General features: G+C 42.9%; 1 protein-coding gene across 5 annotated transcripts in view; it reads left to right on the top strand.

The window, feature by feature from the left end:
- Positions 1–18,093, top strand: part of TIAM1 (TIAM Rac1 associated GEF 1) — a 212,283-nt gene that overhangs the window by 60,512 nt on the left and 133,678 nt on the right. For 3 of the 5 annotated variants that reach the window (XM_055086393.1, XM_007106413.4, XM_055086390.1), the window contains exons 2-4: positions 1,101–1,278; positions 11,896–11,970; positions 12,103–13,079. In XM_055086393.1, the coding sequence (XP_054942368.1) occupies positions 12,114–13,079 (966 nt within the window). In that variant the 5' untranslated portion in view covers positions 1,101–1,278; positions 11,896–11,970; positions 12,103–12,113. The remainder of the gene's footprint in view (positions 1–1,100; positions 1,279–11,895; positions 11,971–12,102; positions 13,080–18,093) is intronic. The other 2 variants (XM_055086392.1, XM_055086391.1) reach the window with 1 other exon arrangement.

Here is an 18,093-nt window from a genome sequence, read left to right as displayed (position 1 = left end):
TGTGCAAACTGTTTGTCATCTCGGGTTCCCACCTTTATTTCTTTCTTTATTTTTGGCTGCATTGGGTCTTCCTTGCTGACCGTGGGCTTTCTCTAGTTGCGGCGAGCGGGGGCTGCTCTTTGTTGCGGTGCGCGGGCTTCTCATTGCAGTGGCTTCTCTTGTTGCGGAGCACGGGCTCTAGGCACACGGGCTTCAGTAGTTGTGGCTGAGTTTTGTGGCTCAGTAGTTGTGGCTCGCGGGCTCAGTAGTTGTGGCTCGCGGGCTCTAGAGTGCAGGCTCAGTAATTGTGGCGCATGGGCTTAGCTGCTCCGCGGCAGATGGGATCTTCCCGGACCAGGGCTCGAACCTGTGTCCCCTGCATTGGCAGGCGGATTCTTAACCACTGCGCCACGAGGAAAGTCCTCGGGTTCCCACCTTGATGAAGCCACCAGCAATAGGTGCCAGCTGTGGGCAGCCCCACAGAGGAATGGCCCGTAGGAGAGGAATGAGGGCAGCCACCCCAAGGAAGCCCTCGGGGCTTTCTCCTGTCTTTAGTATCTGCAGTCTCACCTCAGAAGGCAGGCTTTAGAAAAAAAAGACCATTAATACTGCTTGTTTGTGGAGCTTATTTTGAAAACATGTATATGATGAGAGGGTCTATGTACTGAATTTGGTCTTTTGTTTAACTGTCTTTTAGCATTTTCTTCAACTTCTCTGGTAAATATAGCTCTACTTTGAGAATAACTGAGATACCCTTGTTTCCTTTCATTCATCTCTGTTGAGACTTTTTAAACATTAAGAGGGAACCATGGATACCATTTCCCAGTAACCTGTTTCTGTTATGCGATACCTTCATCTTTAGAGATAGGTTAAAATGATAAAATAACTGAGTTTGTCAGGCTATTTATTACCGTGAATGTAAATATGCTTGTGTTTATTGATTCATCTGATTATGCCTGTTATTTTATACCTGTAGCTAAATGTAGCATTGTTCAATTTGGGGGGGGTGGTATTTCACACAAAATGGATGTTGGAGACTTTACGTAAGTGGGCTCGATGGGAAATTCCTGTTTCCTGTGTCCTGGCTAACCATCTGCTTTCTCTTTTTCTGTCCTCTCCAGGTTTTGGGGACCTTCTCATAGACTCAGATGAGACTGTGATGGCCACCCCGAGGGGCCAGTGCTGATACGTTTCCTAGCCCCAGTCATTGTTCATCCTGACATCATTTCCAATCTCAATATCTAAATGCCACAGTGCTCTTGGGGCAAGTTGGGCTGGGAACCACTGTTGCCTTGTAAGGTAAGTTTGTGTATGTGTATTTGTGCCTGTGTATAGCCCCATGAATTAATGGTGATGCCTCAGAGGTGGTGAGACAGATACATTTTAGCAGAATTGGCATTGCTGTGTTGTATGTAGCTTGTGGAAAAAAGAATTTGGAGTCACTTTTTTGGATTAAGGTTACACCCATCTAACAAGTCAAAAGTATTAGCATTAAAACTAAAAAAAAAGAAAAAAGAAAAAGCAGGTACCTGTCTTTTTTCCGCCTGTGAATTGCCCTCAGGATCTTTTAAATTTATTCCTGAGCTTTGCCATCTTTAGATGGGATTATGTTTGAAAAAGGCAATCCCAGCTTCAAAATCTTACTTCAAAACAATGATATATTTTGTTTCTAGTTTGGATAATCTTTTAAAAAGCAAAATAAATACAGTCAAAATAATAATCTTTCTAAATCAAAGATCATCTTTTATTTGTTGCAAAACTTTCCTGTTTAGTCTCCTGTGTTAGGGGTATTTGTGTGTGACTTGGCAAAATGCTCTTCATGGGTTTGTAAAGATTTAGCAAAAACTTTCAGAACTTTGTCTCAGTTTAATCTTAGCTTTTTCCCCCCAACCCCCCTATCCTGTCTTCAGGCTCAGCCTCCAGTAGGAAAAAAACAGGCTTGAAACCAAGCCCTCCCACTAGAATCTAATTTTAAATTTGCAATCTGTTGTCCTGTGATTTTTGCTTCAAATTTAACTTTGAAATAAATACATTTCATCCTTTCTCTTGCAATTTTGGAGGTCTGTTTTCAAGTCATAGAAGGGTAATCATTACGTTTATTTTAATATGTTTTTAAATACCTTGGGAGGGGGTGAAAATTTTATTAATAATAATCATAATTTATATACATCATTAGTTGCCTTATGCTTGGATTTCACAATGCCCTTACCAGCAAGAGAAACCTTGCTTTAATAGTTAACTTTTGACTTGAATGTAAGTTGGGTCATCTTGCGCCCACTAATGGGCTCTAACATTTTATATTTTTGAAATACCCTCATTATAGGCAGTCTGAGTGATGAGCAGTCCCATTGAGAAGAGCTGTACGAAAACTTTAATTTATTTAAATGGCCAATGTAATAACAAGTAAGGCATGGTCCCTGCCATTGGGAGATTATAATAAAATGCAAGGGGTCTGCATACAAAGCAAGACAAGTGTGTCAGTGTACAAGTAACCATGCCACAGACACGATGTGAGGAGGTCGAGAAAAGTGCCATTGGAACATAGAGAAAGAGTGATTAAATTCTAGCTCCATAGTATTTTCTTTATCTTAGGTAATTTTCCGGAGCCATCTGTTTTAAGTTTGGGTTTGGTGCTGTTTAATTGTAGCTGTCAGTGTGGTACCCCCATCCTTACTCTCTTCAATTATCCAAGAAACCTAGGGACTTAAAGCATTTATTTATTTTTTTTCTTTCCTTAAAATGAATTGCAGGTTTAGTGTAGTAACTTTGGAAAATACAATAAACAAAGTATAATTTTGAAAATTAAAATTGCCCATAATCACTCTATCTAGGATAGTAACTTAAACATATTTTATACGTCTGTATATTCCTTCTCTCTCTCTCTCTGTTTCTCTCTTTTTTCCTCTCCCTTTCCCTCTGTCTTCCTGTGTGTGTGGTGGCGGGGAGAGGGAGAGAGAGAAAGTAAAATGTTGTTAACATTCTTAAATTTTTGATCTCCTCAAAGCCAATATCTTGGATGTGCATCTCAAATGTAAGTTTTGACTTGCTGAGAATAAGAAGAGTTTTGCTCCAGAGATGTTTGACCCTAATGGTAGAATTATCTTTTTGATTATCTACTCCTGAACAGGGCAAGCCCTGGCAGGCTGACCCACAAGGCTGGGCTTTGATCATGTGGAGCATTCCTGTTCTTCAGCTAAAGGGTGGGGCATTCGGCTGTCTGTTTGGAGTACTGCTTGAACTTCTGGTCTCATCTAGGGAATTAGATATCCTAAACCATAAAAATATTATTATAACCTCCTTAGATCTCAAGGTGATGAGGTTATTTCTCGTTTCCCTTGTGTCTTCTTCTTTCTCTCCCTTTTTTCCCTCTGACTAAAACTAGTACAGGAGTATTTTTCTTTGTTCTCTCTGCCCAGAGACTTTGACCATGGGTGGCTTTCTATTAACTTGAATGTTTTCTCAAGCAGTACTAAGAAAACCTCACATTGGCATGATTGAAAAATTCAGCTTACATGTTATATCTTGGATCATACAGGTTTTGCCTTTCATTTTAATTTGTTCTACTTTTCCACTCATGTATAATAATTAATGTTCACGGTGATCTTGCATAGATGTTGCAAGTAATCAAATTTTTCATTTATTTCAAGAGCGTTTACCTTTACTCAGAGAACACAGTTATACAAATTGCTTTAAAAGTTTGATAATTCCAACCTCTGGGTCACCTTGGGGTTGGCATCTGTTGACTGTCCTTTCCCCTGAGAACTGGTTAGATTTTCCTGGTTCTTTGGAATGCATTGTGGACGTTTTGAGTATTATGTTGGGAGAATCTAGGTCCTGTGAAAATCATCTAGAGAATGTTGAATTTTCCTTTTTGCTTTTTTAGCAGGTAATCAACCTGGCTAGGTTTAGATGGCAAGTTCTGTCTGACCTCCTGTGGGTGGTGGCTCTCATGTCAGTTCAGTTTTCAAAGCCTTTGCTCTGAGGCTGTAGGTTTATTCCACACAGGTGCCACTTGGGAGCTAGACTGGGAGGTGGGCCGTGTTTTATATCTAATTCAGTTCTCAAAGCCTTTGCTGTCTTGCTTTGGGTCAATCCCAGGTATGTGCACTTGAGGGGTGAGCCTGGGACTTGTGTAGATGTACATAGCATTAGATGATTTGTTTCCTCCAGCTCTTTTTTTCTCTGAGATCCCTCTCACTCTTTGACTTGCAGGGATCATTATTCTTAGTTTCTTTGGCTAGAGTGACCGGGTATGTCTCGGGAGTTTTTGCTGCCTGTGCCACAGCTGGACTGTGTGCTCACCCTCCATGCAAGGCTGGAAGAGTAAAGTAATAAAAACGAAAATGGGAAACTCACTCTTGTCAGAGTGGCTTCTTCAGGTTTGGACTCCCATCCCCAATCCACCTACTTTTGCTTACTCTTTGGAATTCCTCGGGTAGTTGGTTTTTCCTTTGGTCCAGAGTTTTTAGTATTTATCTTTGGGAGAAGGTCAGCCGTGGTGTCTTACTTCATCTTGGCTGGCACCAATATTAGCATTTCAGTTTTGTTCATACTGTGTTAGAGACAGAAGCCCAATCCCTAGTTAATCAGCTCTACTTCTCTATTTAATCTCACTATAGACCATTGTTTTGTGTTTACTTTGTATTTCTTGATAATATTATACTAGATAATGCTCAATACATGCTTATTTTTTATTGCCTAATTTGTTGAAAAAGAGGATTCAAAAACATTTCATGTTGAAGAACCCTCACTTTTAAACAAAAATTTCATTTAACCAGAATATTCCAGTTAGGTAAGGCTTTAACTTTTTATTTTGAAATAATTATAGAAATCATACACAATAAGTATACCCTTAACCTAGTTTCCCCTAATGGTTGCATCATACATAAGTGCAGTAAACTACCAAAGCCAGGAATGTGACAGTTTTTTCAGTGTGTGTGAATAGTTCTATATCATTTTATCACATAAGGCTTAGTAGGCTAATAAATTTATAAAAGCTGTCCCTGAGAAAGGACCGCCTACCAGATGTATGTATGAACCATTCTAATGAATGTGCCTTTTTTTTTCCTTTTTTTAAAATTGAAGTATAGTTGATTTACAATGTTGTGTTAGTTTTGGGTGTACAGCACAGTGATTCAGTTATACATACATATATATATCTATTCTTTTTCACATTCTTTTCTGTTATAGATTATTACAAAATACTGAGTATAGTTCCTTGTGCTTTACAGTAGGTCCTTGTTGGTTATCTATTTTATATATAGTAGCATGTATATGTTAATCCCAAACTCCTAACTTATCCCTCCCACCCTTGCCTTTTGGTAACTATAAGTTTGTTTTCTATGTCTGTGGGTCTATTGCTATTTTGTAAATAAGTTCATTTGTGTCTTTCTTTTCAGATGCCACATGTAAGCGATATCATATATTTGTCTTTGTCTGATTTACTTTGGACTGTGTGCTCACCCTCCATGCAAGGCTGGAAGAGTAAAGTAATAAAAACGAAAATGGGAAACTCACTCTTGTCAGAGTGGCTTCTTCAGGTTTGGACTCCCATCCCCAATCCACCTACTTTTGCTTACTCTTTGGAATTCCTCGGGTAGTTGGTTTTTCCTTTGGTCCAGAGTTTTTAGTATTTATCTTTGGGAGAAGGTCAGCCGTGGTGTCTTACTTCATCTTGGCTGGCACCAATATTAGCATTTCAGTTTTGTTCATACTGTGTTAGAGACAGAAGCCCAATCCCTAGTTAATCAGCTCTACTTCTCTATTTAATCTCACTATAGACCATTGTTTTGTGTTTACTTTGTATTTCTTGATAATATTATACTAGATAATGCTCAATACATGCTTATTTTTTATTGCCTAATTTGTTGAAAAAGAGGATTCAAAAACATTTCATGTTGAAGAACCCTCACTTTTAAACAAAAATTTCATTTAACCAGAATATTCCAGTTAGGTAAGGCTTTAACTTTTTATTTTGAAATAATTATAGAAATCATACACAATAAGTATACCCTTAACCTAGTTTCCCCTAATGGTTGCATCATACATAAGTGCAGTAAACTACCAAAGCCAGGAATGTGACAGTTTTTTCAGTGTGTGTGAATAGTTCTATATCATTTTATCACATAAGGCTTAGTAGGCTAATAAATTTATAAAAGCTGTCCCTGAGAAAGGACCGCCTACCAGATGTATGTATGAACCATTCTAATGAATGTGCCTTTTTTTTTCCTTTTTTTAAAATTGAAGTATAGTTGATTTACAATGTTGTGTTAGTTTTGGGTGTACAGCACAGTGATTCAGTTATACATACATATATATATCTATTCTTTTTCACATTCTTTTCTGTTATAGATTATTACAAAATACTGAGTATAGTTCCTTGTGCTTTACAGTAGGTCCTTGTTGGTTATCTATTTTATATATAGTAGCATGTATATGTTAATCCCAAACTCCTAACTTATCCCTCCCACCCTTGCCTTTTGGTAACTATAAGTTTGTTTTCTATGTCTGTGGGTCTATTGCTATTTTGTAAATAAGTTCATTTGTGTCTTTCTTTTCAGATGCCACATGTAAGCGATATCATATATTTGTCTTTGTCTGATTTACTTCACTTAGTATGATAATCTCTAGGTCCATTCATGTTGCTGCAAGTGGCATTATTTCATTCTTTTTTATGGCTGAGTGATATTCCATATTGTGTGTGTGTTTGTGTGTATAGATAGATAAAGATACATCTTCTGTATCCATTCATCTGTGAGTGGACATTTAGGCTGCTTCTATGTCTTGGCTATTGTACATAGTGCTGCCTGTACTTATTGATAAAGTTCCTTAAGATACCTTTTAACTATTTCACTGAGTACAGTAAGCCCCTTACATACGAACGAGTTCCGTTCTGAGAGCACATTCGTAAGTCCGGTTTGTTTGTAAGTCCAAAAAGTTAGCCTAGGTACCCAACTCACATAATCCGCTATATAGTAGTATTTAATTTGATGGGATTTAAAGGAAGTTTCTGTGATTACTTGAAAAGTTTAACTCCTCACTTAAAGAGAAAGATCATGGTGTTGGGAAGAATGGGACAGTCACACTTCCTCTAGTGTCCTTGGTCTCTGGCCCTGAGAATCTCTTGATTTTCTGACATCTTCTACTTTCAGAGGACCCCTTCCCATCATGTCACTATGTCTCCTTTGCCCCCATTTTCTCTGGATCATCTCAGGCTGAGCAGTTCTGCACTGTCTACCCTGACAACGAGGAGACGTATCCTCTCGATTCCGAACCCTTTTCCTAAACCTCTGAGGGAATAGCTCCAAAAAGAGGAAGAATGTGGGAATTAAGTGAAATGAGACAGGAGCAGGGCCTTAGTTCGCTGCCCAGGTGATTGAAGTTTGGGGGGTACAGTGAAGCAGGGCAAGCTGAAGCCCCTCAGCTCAGTTCATGGATCAGGGTGATCCCAAACCCAGTGGTCTGGAGTGAGGGACCTGCACCGGTCTGCAGGTGGGAAGGGACCCAGAGGACAGCACACAGACTGGAAACTCGTGTGCTGTCTAGGCACTCTGATGTAGAAGAGCTGGCATATTTAAGGCCAATGTGTGTTTTCTCTAGTTCACATTGTGCTAACATTATCATCTATTTTCTGTTGTAGTTGTATGAGTTTGAATTTTTACATTCTAGATTAAAGTTTATTTTGTCATTCATTCATTCATTCATTCATTCAGTATTTTTCCACTGAGCACCTACTGTCTTTCAGGCAATGTTCTAGGCACTGTGGATACAGCAGTAAACAAGACAAGCCAACTTTCAGTCCTACCCCTGAGGCTTAGTTTCCCAGTGGGGAAGGATAGAGAATAAAAAAGATAAGTATCTCTTTTCCTGCCCTGCAAATAGATTCATCAGTATCATTTTTCTAGATTCCATATATATGTGTTAATATACGATATTTGTTTTTCTCTTTCTGACTTACTTCTCTCTGTATGACAGACTCTAGGTTCATCCACATCACTGCAAGTCACCCAATTTCATCCCTTTTTATGGCTGAGTAATATTCCATTGTATATATGGACCACATGCAGATGAAGAGAATGGACTTGTGGACACACAGGGAGAAGGGGAGGGTTTGACAAACTGAGAGAGTAGCAATGACATATATACACTACCATGTGTAAAATAGATAGCTAGTGGGAAGCTGCTGTATAGCACAGGGAGCTCAGCTTGGTGCTCTTTGATGACCTGGAGGGGTGGGAGGGAGGCTCAAGAGGGAGGGGATATATATATATATAACATATAGCTGATTCACTTTGTTGTACAGCAGAAACTAACACAACATTGTAATGCAAATATACTCCAAAAAAAAAAAGGTAAGTAAGTGAAATACATTTTTTGTTACAATTATGATAAATGCTAAGGAGGGGGAAAAAAGTCAAAGAAGAGGAATAAGAAATGTTGAGTTCTGAGGGTTGTCATTTTGATAGGGACGCCAGGAAAGGCCTTTCTGAGAAGGTGATATTTGAGTCAAGGTCGGAACAAACTGGAAAGAGTGAGCCAGATGTAGATTCCTGAAAACTGGAGGCTTGCAGGTGGTGGAAAGAGCATGAGCAAAGGCCCTGTGGCAGGCCAGGAAGCCAGATCTTAGACCATTGGAAAGAAAGTGTAAGGCTTGAGGTTTGAATTCAGAGAACTGTTCCTATGTTACAGTCTTGCGCACTACTTCCTGCTTAATATCCCTCCCACTAACCACCCCCAGAAAGTGCAAGCTATTTGGGGCCACTAACATTCTACATAAGGAAATCAATAACGAGTGTAATGAGTTAAAAAATGGTAACATTTTCCAGCTTGCAATCGAGTACCTTTATTCTGATGCTCTGCTTTTCTATTTCTAGCCCAGTTTTTGCATTTCAGCCTGTTCTCCTCCCCCTTAATCTTGCCCCTCTTACCTAGTGACTGTGTAATGATTATGTTGAAGTACTGATCACTACTTTTTGCTTTTGTTACTAAAATGCATGAACATTTATTGACTCATCATGCGTAGAACACTTGTAGTCTCTCTAGAGGCTACAAAAAAAGTGAAAGCCACTTTCTGCCCAGAGTTGCTTCCAGACTCACAGGAGCAAACAAAGCCTGTGCAAATGTAAAATATAAACCAAGTTTTTTGTTTGTAATAAAAATAAATGATAAGGGTTAAGTAGGAGAGAGCAGGGAGAAATGAAGATGCTGAAAGTAGCTGGCATTTTACATTTGTGTGTGAAAAGGGTTAGGATTTTCAGTTCACCAATGTTCTGGGGGTTGCCCGTGGGATGGGGGTTGTCCCTGAAAGAGGAGATTGTGTCTGTTGTATGCAATAAGCAATGTTAGTTTTTCATGCTTATGTTATTTCAAGGTCCCCCACATGGGCCTTCGTGGTTCTCACTGACCTTTCCGGAAAAGCTTTTAAATGAAGGGGTGTTTCAGCAGTCCCTAGAAACATTTTTCTGCTAAGTTGAGTTGCTTCAGACTTCCTGCTGACTCTGCTTAGATCATCCCTTGAGAATTTCTTCTCGATAGGATTTAAGAGATTTGGCATTCATCTCTAAACTCTAGTTCTAAAGATAAAAATGGCTTCTTTCCTACCTTGGCTGGCTGAAAAGAATCTTGCTACTAAAAATGCTATTAATATAACAGACCCGTCAGAGCAATGCAGGGAGTGCTGTAATTCTTGAAGGTTGGGGCCATTTCCTTTAGGAAACCTCTCCTGAGGCTTCTAACTTGATTAGTTTTCTGTTGGCAGAAACAAGCCTAACCAGAAATTTTGTTGTTGAGACTATGCCTGTGAATTTATATTTGCAAACTTTTGATGTATACAGTAGAGGAGGGTACCTCCTAGTACATTTGAGGTGACAGTTTTGCCTTTCTATACCTCAGTTTCTGTCACCATCATTCTTTCCTTCTTTTAACTTTACATCTATGTGATTCTTAAAATGGGACTGTGGCTAATGCCTGTTCTAAGCTTTTAATTACTCATTGGCAAAACATATAGATACATAGACACATCCAGGTATCTTAATGTATGCTTAAAAGAAAAAAATCAAGAACCCTGAGAAATTGGTCATGGCCTTTAGCATTACTTTTTTTTTTTTTTTGGCGGTACGCAGGCCTCTCACTGTTGTGGCCTCTCCCGTTGCGGAGGCGCAGGCTCAGCGGCCATGGCTCACGGGCCCAGCCGCTCCGCGGCATGTGGGATCCTCCTGGACCGGGGCACGAACCCGTGTCCCCTGCATCGGCAGGCGGACTCTCAACCACTGCGCCACCAGGGAAGCCCTTAGCATTACTTTAGATGCTTATTTATTTTACTTGCAAAAACGTTAGTACATGATATTCTTAGGAATGTAGATAACACAAGTTATGCATGGACAGTGCCTCTTTTCATTTTTCCTACACCAAGCTGAGTTTCTGTGTTTTTTTTTTTCTTGGCTTCTTAAAGACATCAGCCAGGGAGGCGTGAACTTATTGCTTTGAAGTATGCTTGCTACTAGTAAAAGGAAGATTCTCTTTCTTGGAAACTCCGCTCTCAGAATCATATGATGTGTGACCTGGTAGGGAATATTCCAGTATGGGAATAGCTTCACATCTGGTGTCTGTATGAATTACCTCTGAACTCATCGGAACATTCAATGGAGGTTTTTGCCTTCCTGTTGCCGCAAATTTCATTTCAGCAAAGATGTGCTTATAGGAGTTTAAGCAACCTTTGAGACTGAACATTGGGATTATAGAGTGGTTCTGGATCAATGTGAATGTATATTATGTTTCAGGGTGTTTCAAACTGTAATGGTTACAATAAATTTGTTCCTGTTTTCCTCTGGTACCTTTCACTTTTTTGTTTATTGTATCCCTTCCCTGGCTAGAATGTAAGTTTCATGAGCGTGGGGAATGTGTGTCTTTTGTTGTCTGCTGTATCTCTGGCTTCTAGAATGTGGTAGGTGCTCAGTCTATATTTTCTGAATGAATGACTGTGTAGATGATTGAAAGAATCAGCTCAGGGATGTGCCCAGCTACTCCATTTTTTTCCTTTCCTTTCTGGCCATTTTCATGTGTGTATCTTAAGCGTGTATACAACTTAACTGGTCTAGAGAAACCTCATTGCTGAGCAAGGAGAATAAGGCTAAATAGAGTCACACTTGTCGAACTTTGAGGATTTTTCTATTTTCCACTCTGGGTAACAGTCCTCAGACCAATGAGAGAGACTGGAAAAATGTTAAGGAAGGAGTTGAATTAACCTGGGTAGCCCCAAAAGGCTGAATGATATTTAGTGATTTCATCATGTGAATTTCTGTTTGCAGGGCACTCTGTACCAGATGAATGTTCTCAGGTTGGCTTTGCTCCCAGAAATAAACCCATTAGTTTGCTGCCAGGCAGAGAGTGGGGTTCCTATTTCATTTTGCCCATCTCCTTCTCCTTATCCCACTTCACACCCCCTACCCCAACCTCCCAATCAGGGTTTTCAGAATGCTGTGGAATTAAGATAAAAACCCTTTTCCTTCTTGACTTTGATTTATTAGGAAGAGTTGATCGGACTTACATCTTGAGCTTTTCCATTTTTGATTGATTTTGCAGTGTAGATGGAGTCAGAATGAAACAGAAAACCATTGGGAGAGAGGGAGGTTATCCAATGCACCTCTGAGTTTTGCTTGGTTTTTTGAAATGTGTAATTTCAAACAGAAAGTTACTCATTTGGCAGACACCTTGGTTTGTACTTTTTAGAGTTTTTTAGTTTATGGATAGGCATAGAGCTTTAAATATACACCTGTAGAGTTTAAGTAGAAGAAGACAACGGTTGCCAGCTCTATGAAAGCAACCCTGTGCCATGCCCGGTGGGCAGCTACCCTCCTGGCAGAGACAAGTGTAATTCTCTAATGATCTTATTTATGTTCTTATTTCATATCTCCGCAGGAGTAATCTCAGTACATGATGTTAGTTCTCACCTGCTGCCATGTAAGAGTCCAAGTACCTGCCAGGTGCATATAGGTGCGCTGTTATCTGCCAAGCTGGCTGCCCTCCCTGTGTGCTGAACTCTTCCTGTTAACGGCCTATACCCATTGGATGACTCAATGATCCCCTCCTTTGTTTTTTTTGTTTTTTTTTTTTTCTTTGCTACAGACCATAAAACCATGGGAAACGCAGAAAGTCAAAATGTAGTGCATGAGTTTTATGGAGAAAAGCACGCGAGCCTGGGGCGCAAACACACGTCGCGTTCCCTGCGCCTGTCGCACAAGGCGCGGCGGACCAGGCACGCCTCCTCGGGGAAGGTGATCCACAGGACCTCCGAAGTGACCACCCGATCCAGCAGCACTCCCAGTATCCCCCAGTCCCTGGCTGAAAATGGCTTGGAGCCCTTCTCCCAAGAAGGCACCCTGGAGGACTTCGGGAGCCCCATTTGGGTGGACCGAGTGGATATGGGCTTGAGACCCGTGTCTTACACAGATTCTTCCGTCAGTCCCAGTGTAGGCAGCAGCATCGTCCTTGCAGCAGCCTCTGTGCAGAGCATGCCAGACTCGGAGGAGAGCAGGCTTTACGGGGATGACGCTACGTACTTGGCGGAGGGAGGCAGGAGGCAGCATCCCTCTACATCCGATGGGCCCACTTTCACGGAGACGGCGAGCTTTAAGAAGAAACGCTCCAAATCTGCAGACATCTGGCGGGAGGACAGCCTGGAATTCTCACTCTCTGATCTGAGCCAAGAACATTTAACAAGCAACGAAGAGATCTTGGGTTCTGCCGAAGAGAAAGATTGCGAGGAGACTCGGGGGATGGAAGCCGCGGCGAGTCCGCGGCAGCTCACTGCCTGTCAACGTGCCAATTCGCTGGGGGACTTGTATGCTCCTCAGAAAACCTCCGGGGCGACGGCGGACGGGGGGCGGAGGGGCAAATTTGCAGGCTACTGTCGGAATTTGGTGTCTGATATTCCTGATCTTGCGAACCATAAGATGCCACCGGCTGCTGCCGAAGAGGCTCTTCCGTACAGTAATTATAACACACTTCCCTGTAGGAGATCTCACTGTCTTTCTGAAGGTGCCACCAACCCGCAAATGAGCCATAACAACAGCATGCAAGGCAGAAGAGCAAAAACCACTCAGGTAAAGTGACTGGACTCTGTTTCAGTATTTTGGAAATGACGCATGACTTGAAGTGCTTGATTTTGCCTTTACGCGATTCCCATCTCTTAGCCGGGTTTTGCCATGTTTGCCTGGCGGGTGCCGCAGCTGGTGGCATTTCTCCGGCGATTCAGCGCTCTTCCGCTCCGCCCCTCTTGCAGTTCTGTGGTGAAGGAGCGGGGATTAAGGAGTAAGCGTAGATGTGTGTCGGGGATGTGATGAGAGTGGAAATAAAGCTGATAAGTTCACACTGGGAAGCTGCCTCTCCGGCTCGGCTCTTCAACAGCATCTCGCTTCTTCTGAGCTTCCTTCCTAACGTGGTTCTATCCGTGGACAGATGGGGGTGGTGGGGTGTGGACTCTGGGAACTTATTTCTTCAGCGCCGCAGGTGGGAAGAGGTTAGTCGGCCGCTCGTTGGAGGAGGTGTTGTTGATTCGGGGCGGGCTCTGGTCGTTTGTCAGCTTCTCTCAGAGGTTGGCAGGCTGACTGCCTTACCAGGAGCCATTTCAATTTCCTGTTCCTTGCAAGGCTGGCCAGCCCTCTCTCTGGAGGGAGGCGTTGCGGAAGGAATAGCATGGGTGGGTTCCAGTTCTACGTTGCAGCCAACTAGTTTTTGACCTCGGGCAAACCCTGACTTCTGGTTGCTCTTCTGAACGGTGGGGTAAAGATGCTCGACTCACCTGCTTCAGGGTCCAGGGCGTGAAAGAGTGGGTGTGAAAACGTTTTTCAAAGATTTAAAACATATCTTACTTCTGAAAGGAAGACCCGTGACCTTAATTCGTAACGATACTTAACGTGGAGATAATAACATGTCAAGTGATCCTGCCTGCCCCCGTCCTTTTCTGGTCCTGCAGTTCCTTGTAGTGGAGTTCCGGGAGCCCTGGCTTGTGTTGAGGATGAGTTGGTAGTTTGCAGGATGGTGCTTCAGATCCGGAATCCAGATTGGGCCCATTTGCCTTGAAGGGTGTATTGGCCACCAGGGTGACCAGCGAATACCACCGAGGTCAGCTGGAAAAGAGCAGGTGTGCTCTGACCTGGCCAGCAGCGGATGGCGCTCACCTTCTGGTCTTGCTTCAGTGCAAGTCAGTGTTATCTCGAGGGTTATTTTGAGGCTCAATGCTCTTGGGAAGGGTGTCTAAATGTAATGGGCAGATGGTGAGGAACCTGGGGAGGAGGGCAAAGGAAACTGGCACTAGATTGTCTGTGTTCCTGCCCAGGAGCAAGTTGGTTTTGTTTTATTTTGTTTTCTTTTTAAGTATTCAAGATCTCAGGGTTCTAATTTTATTTTGGAATTTTAAATCCCTGTATACAAGTCGTCTGGGGATACAGGTTTGTTTTTTGTGTGGTTTTTTTTTTTTTTTAAAACCACTGTAGATTTCTATATTAGAATAATTGAAATTTACTATATATTCTCTGGGTTGATATAGGTTAAAGGAGTCTGTGTTTGACCTTTTCCTCTTCTTTTTTAAAAGGTATTTTAAATTGTGGTAAAAGTACACATCGCATTTACCATCTTGACCTTTCTAAGTGTATGGTTGAGGGGTATTAAGTACATTCACACTGTTGTTTGTGTACCCTTCATCTTCAGAGCTCTTTTCATCTTGTACAACTGAAATTCTGTCCCCATTAAACACTAGTTCTCTGTTTCCCCGTTTCCCCAGCCCCTGGCAACCACCGTTCTACTTTCTGTCTCAGTGAATTTGCCTCTAGAGACCTTGTAAGAGTGGAATCATGTAGTATTTGTCTTTTTGTGACAGGCTTATTTCACTTAGGTTGATATCCTCAAGGTTCACACGTTGTAGCATGTGTCAGAAGCTCCTTCCTTTTTAAGGCTGAATAATATTCCACTGTATGTATATAACACTCCCCCCACAGCCCCCATTCATCCACTGAAGGACAAGTTTTGCTGATGGTGTCCAAGCCAGGTATCCTGGCTCCACCTCTTCTTACCTGAGTAACTTTGGGCACAATTATGTATGTATGTATGTATGTATGTATGTATGGCTGACTGTGTTGGGTCTTTGTTTCTGTGCGAGGGCTTTCTCTAGTTGTGGCAAGCGGGGGTTACTCTTCAATATGTATGTATGTATGGCTGACTGTGTTGGGTCTTTGTTTCTGTGCGAGGGCTTTCTCTAGTTGTGGCAAGCGGGGGTCACTCTTCATCGCAGCGTGCGGGCCTCTCACTATCGCAGCCTCTGTTGTTGCGGAGCACAGATTACAGACGCGCAGGCTCAGTAGTTGTGGCTCACGGGCCTAGTTGCTCTGCGGCATGTGGGATCCTCCCAGACCAGGGCTCGAACCCGTGTCCCCTGCACTGGCAGGCAGATTCTCAACCACTGCGCCACCAGGGAAGCCCTGGGCATAATTTTTAAGTCTCTGGAAGCCTTAATTTCTTCATCTGTCAAATGGGAATAATAATAAAGTTTCTGAGAAAATGGAATGTGAAGGCCAGCGCTTGGTACTTTAGAAGCTACCCATAAGGGACAATCTGTAAGTTGTAATTTTCATTATTATTAGTGTTGTATGAGTTGAGGACTCAGGGTAGTTTTGTGTTTATATCAAACTTTGTGTTAGAAACAAAATTATTAAAAAGGCTGATTCTGAGGTTTGAGAAGGTGAGTGTGAATGTTGCATCTGGATGCACGGGCTTCTCACCGTTGTGGCCTCTCCCGTTGCGGAGCACAGGCTCCGGACGCGCAGGCTCAGCGGCCGCGGCTCACGGGCCCAGCCGCCCCGCGGCACGTGGGATCTTCCCGGACCGGGGCACGAACCCGTGTCCCCTGCATCGGCAGGCGGACTCTCAACCACTGCGCCACCAGGGAAGCCCACTCCTTGAATTTTTATACATCTCTCTTCTGAAGCGAGATTATAATGATAGAAACGACGGAATTACCCCGCTGTGGTCCGTCTGCCTACCCTGGCCGGGCTCTTCCTACACTGGCAACGTGACAGGTTGGGACGCAGGTGAGATAGGTGCCCTATTAAAGGGTCACCTGAAAGGCACTGCAGGCTCTGTCCTGAAGGCATCGCCCGATTGGCATTGCAGACCTGATTGGAAGACATGGCTCCTGGCCCTCAGCTGTTAAAAGGAACCTCACTTGTGACTGTCACTTTTACCTGGAACAATGCTAAGTTAGCACACATTCTGTGTAAGATTTGACGGGGTGCCAGGTGGTATTCTGGCTCCCTGTCTCCAGGTCTCCAACACAGGGGGACAGTTGGACCTCTGCTTCCCCCCACTCCCCACGGATGGGGCTGTGAGCCTTTGAGGCATTGCCACCCCCAGAAGAGGGGGCAGAGCCAGTATCACGGAAAGTTCTCATGTGTAATCGTTGTACGACATTTCCATTCTTTGGCTTGTCGCCTTCTAAAATTGTTAATATATGAAAGTGAGATCATCTCAATGTGTGGTATCTCACAAAGCACTGTGGTAGCTTAATGTAACGCAAAGTGCAACGGACTAGGAATCCTAAGAAGTACATTCGTATCCTGGCTCACTCCTTACTAAACGGTGACCTTGGGCAAGTCACTCCGTCACTGGCTCCTTCTCTGACCAGGGTGAGTGACACCAGCCTCTGACAGGGCCATTAGGAGAACCAAGTGGGATTCCATGCATGGAAGCCTTTTGCAGAGTGTATAAAGTGAACGGAAGTCTTATTTTTGTATCGACTTTACGTGTTGAGTGAGGATCTTTAATGACTTGAAACAAACCCCAGAATTATGCACAACACTGTCCATCCACCCACACTTCCTAGTCTAAGTTTGGCGTGTTCATCCAGCGCAATTTCTTGAGAACCCACTATGTTCCAAACAGTGTATTTTAAGAGGCAGTGGGTGTGGAGGCTTCCTTGAAAAGAATTCTTTTTTTTTTTTTTTTTTTTGTTGGTAAAAGTTTCTGACCCAGGGGCCCTCTCCAGCAAGTTTGGATCGTAGGTATTAAAGCCTCCCTCATCTGCCCTGGTGATGTGGTTGAATCTGTAATAGTCCTGTCAGCTGTTTTACTCCCCAGAAAAGAGCTCCTGGCAGGCATTTGGCCAAGGTCATGGCCTCTGAGCCTGAGAGACAATATGTTTTATCTGAACTAACATGAACAACATCTTTTTATTTGAAAATGATCAAAAAATGTGTCTGCCACACAGTAAGTGCTGAGAAGTTATATTTGTCCAATTCAATATACTTGAGTATGTGTCGTGTAGCTCCTGCATAAAAGTTTTATCTTGTGAGTCAGTCTGCTACCCCTTTGTTGGGAGGATTTACCCAGACTACTGAAAGCAGAGTTTATTTGTACTGACTTCTGTAAAATCCCAAGTCGCTTGCCCCTTGATTCAGTGAATGCCTCATTGGTATTTTGGCCTGAACTTTACCCTCAGTGTTCCCATGGTTAACGGACATGGTTAAGGGGCAGCCTGGTGTCAGGCAAAGAAGAGGTTCTGCAGTCCAGCAGGTCTGAGCTTGTAAGTTTGAACCCTGTTACCTGTTGGCTTTGTAACCTAGAAGGGTCTCAGTGCCTCCTGAATGAGGGTTCCACGCGGGAATGAATGTAAAACTCCTGGCACAATATCTTGCATGTATTAGATGCTCCGTAAATCATGGTTATTAGTTATGATGGTAAAGTTTGGTTTAATTGTGTAGAGTTCAGCTCTCCTGTGTTTCTAAGACTATCAGCGGGTGAGGTGGAGAGAGGAAGCTGCCATTCGATGGAGTGTCCTTGAGCCAGGTTCTGTGTTTGAAAGGGAAGCTTTGGCTTGGAGCTGTCCTGCATAACTCCTGAGGAGGGCTTCATTCATCCACTTGGGAGATGAAAGAATGTGAGCGGCTGTGCTGAGGATGTCTCAGGGGGCCGCCACCTTGGGAGGGAGCAGGGGGGCCCCCTCAGAGCTCCTCGCGGGGATGTGGCGCTGGTGCTAAGGTTTGTGTGCTGGTCCAGCTTCTGACACCCTCTTCACGCCGTGGTATATGGTGTGGGATTGACAGAAGACAGATCTCCTGGCCCCTG

The sequence above is a fragment of the Physeter macrocephalus genome, chromosome 8 (assembly GCF_002837175.3).
Source record: "Physeter macrocephalus isolate SW-GA chromosome 8, ASM283717v5, whole genome shotgun sequence".
Lineage (NCBI taxonomy): Eukaryota > Metazoa > Chordata > Mammalia > Artiodactyla > Physeteridae > Physeter > Physeter macrocephalus.
This window is presented reverse-complemented; position numbering and strand designations above follow the sequence as displayed.